The 6,021-nt window shown below is 36.8% G+C and overlaps 1 protein-coding gene across 1 annotated transcript; it reads left to right on the top strand.

The window, feature by feature from the left end:
• The first annotated feature begins 643 nt into the window (after nt 1–643).
• LOC110936764 lies at nt 644–3,894 on the top strand. The gene is made up of 2 exons (XM_022179170.2): nt 644–1,311; nt 2,899–3,894. Exons 1-2 carry the CDS (start codon nt 707–709, stop codon nt 3,563–3,565), a joined length of 1,272 nt encoding a protein of 423 aa, XP_022034862.1. The 5' UTR covers nt 644–706; the 3' UTR covers nt 3,566–3,894.
• Nucleotides 3,895–6,021: the final 2,127 nt, after the last annotated feature.

Raw genomic sequence — 6,021 nt, 5'->3', positions numbered from 1 at the left:
TTTAGGGTATAAGGAGTGGTTAAACAGTTTAGAGTGGCAAAACGTTGAACCGACCAATCAGAGCGTGCCATGTCAATTTGGCAAAAGTGTTTAAACTTTGGTGAAAAATGTTGGCAATGGTTTAAACACTTGGTGAAGTGGTAAACTATTTTTTTAAAAAAAAAAGGAAAAAGGTGTGATTGGTTGAGATAGGAATGGACCCCACCCACAATACCCCTCTCTCTCTCCTTCTCCCTCTTGCCGAAACGGTGTTCCATCACCGAGTTCATCAACCATTTCGTCAAAATATATGTTGGCGGTGGGGTGGGCAAAGTTTACCGATCGGTAAATTGCCTTTACCGATCTCCACTCCGTATCCCCTTAACACCACCCTAAGCCAAAGCTGACGTAGCTATGACTTCAAAAAATAACTAGCTTCATCATTTTCTTATGGAAAAAAAAAAGTTAAATATGTTATGTAAATTAAAAAGGGGGCACACTATCTTAACCAATTAATCACAAAATTGGATTGGACCATTGGAGATTCCAATTGCAAATTAATCATAAATTTTTAAGATATTAAAATTAAAATTAAAATTTAATAAAAAACCAAACAAAGAAAAGGACCCCACATAAATAGCTGTCAAACACACGACATTTATTCATAATATAAAACCACATTTCTCAAATCAAACTCATCACCTTCACCGGAGCTCTCAACTTTCCGATGGACCCATGCCCATTTGTCCGGTTAATCATCGAATCACTCTCACTCAAACTCCCACCCACCACCAAACCCATCGCTTCCACCACCGGCATCCACTCCTCCGCCACCCCATGCTACTGCAAACTCCGCATCAAAAACTTCCCGCCACAAACCGCCCTCATCCCACTCTCCTATTCCGACTCCTCCCCACCGGACTCCACCTCCTCCGCCGTCAACTTCCACCTCGACCCCGCCGCCCTCCGCCGTGTCCAATCCAAACCGGTCGTCTTAACCGTCTCGGTCTATACGGGCCGTATGGGCCAGAGCTGTGTCTATACGAGCCGTAATGGCGGGAAAATGATGGGGCGGGTTGCGGTTGTGGTTAATCTTGATGGGTCGGTTGTTAAACCGGTTGTGTTTCAAAATGGGTGGATGAAACTTGGAAATGATGTGGATAAACCGGCGGCGGTTTTGCACTTGAAGGTGAGGAGTGAACCGGATCCCCGGTTTTTGTTTCAGTTTGGGGGTGAACCGGAGTGTAGCCCGGTGGTTTTTCAGATTCAGGGGAATATTCGACAACCGGTTTTTAGTTGTAAGTTTAGTGCTGACCGGAACTCGAGATCGCGGTAAGTGTTGTTTTTTCGTGCATTGGTTAGTTGTACGTGATAATGTTATGAGTTGTACGTTTTCAGTTGCATCTTAGCTGTAGTTGTTGTTGTACTTGTTCAGTTTCATCATGGGGGCGATTAAGGTGGTCCATGTTTATGTTTTTTTTTTTTTTTTTGCAACTATTTTTGAGGATAAAACCAAAAACACGATCCACCAACTGGATGAAGGTTAAATTCTGTGGTTTTTTTTTTCAGAATAAATATAATTTAAGTTTGAGCAAACTTCTGTTTTGCTTCTTGTGGTTTGGTCACTTTAACAGTTTTGCCTCAAACCTTTAAAAATAGCCATTTTCCTCCAATAATTTGCTATGGTTTTTCCATTTTGCTCCCCTCCTCCAACTCCATCCAAATTGTCTGTTTTTCCATTTTGTTCCCCGCTGTGAGCAAAATGAAAAAACCTTAGCAAACTATTGGAGAAAAATGACTATTTTTAAAGGTTTTGGGTAAAACCGTTAAAGTGACCAAACCACAGGGAGCAAAATGGAAGTTTACTCTTTAAGTTTTATAGGTAAATAACTAGGAGTAAATTACTTTTTGAGAGTCCCTATTTAACCACTTAAGTCCAAAATAAAAAAAATTAACGCCTTCTAACCGTTTATTTTATAATGTTTTGAGTCTCTGTGTTTAGTAATTTTAATCACCTGTTTTGAGTCCAAAATCAAAAGTATAAGTGTTAAAAAGTTGGACTCAAAATGTTATAAATTAGTGGTTAAGGAGCGTTAAACTTTTTGATTTTGAACTCAACTGATTAAAACCACTTAAAGAAAACAGGACTCAAAAAAGATTTTACTCGATACCTAAATAAGAAAAAAAAAAAGGATGAAAATAAAAATAGGAAATAAATCTGAAAGTGAAATGAGAGTATATTGTAAGTTTGTAACAATTGGTGGGATTATGTAGATTCAAAATTCATACGAAATAAAAGTTTTCCAGGTGTTTTGAATAGTCGAAACATAAACTTTATTCCATGTCCTACATTGCTTGCTTTCCTTTTAAGATAATGTAAACTTTACTCTCTTCAACCTCTCTTCATTCTTCCTCAATTATGTTTGTAACATTAATTATATTTTTGTCTAGTTTAATACAAAAATCCATAAATATTTGTGTTTTGTGAAATTATAACCCATTAACCCTCCCAAATTGTTTTCTTAACATACTAGATTACTTGGTCGTTCCTAATGATTGCTACATGAGTCTTGTTATGTGATTTCGATCCATGTTACTTTAGTTAAAATACTCTTTATATATATATATATTGATGAAAGAAATATATCTAATAATTGATGTAGTTCATCATATAAATACTCCCAAATGTACAAGACAACCACCAGCTTGATTCTTTTCCATGTGCTCTTGATTCTGTTGTCAGTTCAATGCTCTTCGGTTAATTAACCACCATCTATTAATTGTTCTTGTTTGACTTTTGTGCATTTATCATTTGATTTCGACTAATCTTATTAATCATCCAAGTGGTTTTAACTTTTAATTTAAACAACTATTATATTTTACTTGTTTTTCTAATGATAATATTTCATCATATTTCAGGTCTCTTCCTTCAGATTTCACCACGAACAATATCAATAGAGGATGGATGACACCATTTTCGAGTGGAAAAGAAAAACCCGGAAGGGAAAGAAAAGGGTGGATGCTCGTCGTCCATGATCTCTCCGGTTCCTCCATAGCTGCAGCCTCCATGATTACTCCCTTTGTACCTTGTCAAGGGTCTGACCGTGTTTCACGGTCAAATCCTGGGGCTTGGCTTATCCTTCGACCCCATGGCGCCTCAATTAGTAACTGGAAGCCATGGGGTCGACTTGAAGCCTGGCGTGAAAGGGGACCAATAGACGGGTTAGGTTATAAATTCGAACTTGTCACTAATTCTGGTATGACAAGTGGGATTCCTATTTCGCAAGGCACAATGAGTATAAAAAAAGGTGGCAAATTTTGCATCGACGAAACGTTAAAAGATTCAAGAGCTAGTAGTCCGTTGTCAAACATCAAAGGGTTTGTAATGAGTTCAAGTGTCGAAGGCGAAGGGAAGGCAAGTAAACCTATGGTGCAAGTGGGCGTGCAGCACGTTACATGTATGGCTGATGCTGCGCTTTTTATCGCGCTTTCAGCTGCAATTGATCTCAGTATGGACGCTTGTAAGCTCTTTTCTAGCAAACTAAGGAAAGAGTTTTTGCAAGACGAACAAGATTTTCTTTCATAAAAAAATTATATATATTCTTTTCTTCAAATTATTCAAATGCAATGATAACCAATGAGATTAGTGAACTAATTCTGGATTGAGCATGCCAATTCTTTTTTTCATGCTTGAAAAATATTTATGAGAGGGTTTGACATCATTTTTTTTTTTTTCTGATACTTATTCATTGTGACATGTATACGGTGCTTTTGATGTTGAGATTTGAGGATGATATTGTGTAGATAGACGATTTTTTTTTTAATTTATTTTTAACAATATATGTACTTTGTTATTGAGGCAAATTGTACTTGAACATGTAATGTATGTTTGATCATATTGAATGTTTTTTTTTTAAATGTGACCAAAACGCTTCTCTTGGTGTAATATAATGTTAACATACATCAGGTTAATACAGTAACCGATTAGTTAAACCGATCTATATGTATGTATATTGAAGACTCAAAAAACCTGTGTGTGAGTCAGCTGAGTCAAAGGTGTGAGCCAAGGAAGACGATGATCAGTGTTCCGAGTTCCAATATTCCTACAAAACATCGGTTAGTCTCACACAGAGAGAGGGTCTCTCTGTGACCACCCTACGGGTTGAGAATCAGTATTTTGTTGGAAAGAGTAAAGAATTACGAGAGGTTAGTGTGGTTCGGAGTATGGGGCAAACTTAACATGTTCTGCACAGTGGATGATGAATTTACACTTAGATTTCTGTGACGTAACCTTGTGGTCCCCTCTGGACCAGCGTTTTCTTAGTTAGTTACCTGGTAGTCCCGAGTTAGTAGGGCTGTAAACGAGCCGAGTCGAGCCGAGCTAGACCCGGCTCGAGCTCGGCTCGAACTCGATTCGAGCTGGCTCGGCTCGAGCTCGAATTTCAAATCGAGCTTAGATTTGAGGCTCGAGCTCGACTCGATAAGAATTCGAGCTAGCTCGGCTCGGCTCGATCTAGCTCGAACTAACAAAGAACCGCAAAAAATTATTACTTAAAAAGCACTTAAAATGAATTTCTTCATAGCCTAAGGGCCATAATTGTCATTTAATTTAATCATATGACTAAATATGCAAGTATAAATAGTTAAATTCACTTTCTCCATTGGCTTTACCTTCTTTTATAGGGGAGATACTCCCTTAGTTTTTGTTTTCTAACCGATGTAGGACAAAAAAATGAAGGATGTAAACCTTATCGAGCCAGCTCACGAGCTCACGAGCCGAGCCAGGCCAAGCTCAAGCTCACGAGCCGAGCCAGGCCAAGCTCGAGCTCGGCTCGTTTACATACCGAGCCGAGCCGAGCTGGCTCATTTACAACCGAGCCAATTTCGAGCCAAGCTTTCTTCGAGCTTTTTTCAAGCGAGCTGCGAGCCACGAGTTTTTTGAACACCCCTACGAGTTAGTTGGGGTTTTGTGTACCTCTTTTCTTATTCAGGGTCTATTCCTTCTCCGGAGCAATCATTCTTCCTCCGAAAGGCGTTGGATCGGAGCATCGAGGTTGGTACCTCTTCAAATACATTATTACATTTTAACCCAAAAAAATAAACCAAATGCAATATATTTGAAGATTCTGAATATGAAAACTGTTTATGTATGTACGTTATAAAAATAAAGTAACATATAATTAAATAAACTAGAAGGGTTAGTATCAAATACAAAGGATAAAATAAATAAGAAAGGGTAAGAAGGATTCTAGTCCATTGATCTTAGATTTGGAGGGTTGAGATTAGTTGTAGGGAAAAGAAGATAATAGAAGGGCATAAAAGGAATCCTATATCTATGGATTTTCTCTCTCTCCACATGCAAGGCACATGCCAATTCCCCAATCGATTTAAAACGTCCATAACTTTTTCGTACGACATTGCTTTTTAAAAAAAATTCACCATAATAACGAGCGTTTTTTTATCTTTAATATGAGTAACATATTATCATATAAAAATAAAATAAAAAATTTCATTTTTACTGGGTTTTTTTTTTTTTTTTTGCATTGTGTTAAAGGTTCAGTTCATTGTGTATTTTAATTGGGTTTTGGTCAGTAGAGTTTCTATACATTGTGTTATTATCACAACCTATAACACAATGTTAATTTGGGTTCTATCCATTGCGTTTTTATAAGAACCTATAACACAATAAATGACACAATAAAGATGGTGTTATATCTGGGTTTTCTATAAATTGTGTTATTAGTTCAGGTTATTGTGTTTAATATGTTATTCATTGTATTTTAATATGTTGTCCATTGTGTTTTAATAATTTGTTCAATTTTTTTTTATTATGTTTGTCCATTTTGTTTTAGTTTGTTGTGTATTGTGTTTTTAGTTTGTTTTCCATTGTGTCTTTTATCTGTTGTCATTAATCGTGTCTTTTATCTGTTGTCATCAATTGTGTTTTTATTTAGTCTGATACTTATCGTGTTATATGTTATCACCATTGTGTTATACGTTATGGTCATTGTGTTTTAGTATGTTGTCCATTGTGTATTTATC

The sequence above is a fragment of the Helianthus annuus genome, chromosome 4 (genome assembly GCF_002127325.2).
Source record: "Helianthus annuus cultivar XRQ/B chromosome 4, HanXRQr2.0-SUNRISE, whole genome shotgun sequence".
In the NCBI taxonomy this organism is placed as follows: Eukaryota; Viridiplantae; Streptophyta; class Magnoliopsida; order Asterales; family Asteraceae; genus Helianthus; species Helianthus annuus.
The sequence above is the reverse complement of the archived record's forward strand: the minus strand, read 5'-3'. Positions and strand labels throughout refer to the sequence as shown.

Excerpts from the sequence above, each read along its gene's own strand:
- LOC110936764 (XM_022179170.2), top strand. The coding sequence starts at position 707 with ATGGACCCATGCCCATTTGTCCGGTTAATCATCGAATCACTCTCACTC. Across the intron at positions 1,312-2,898 it reads GACCGGAACTCGAGATCGCG|GTCTCTTCCTTCAGATTTCA; the intron begins GTAAGTGTTGTT and ends ATCATATTTCAG.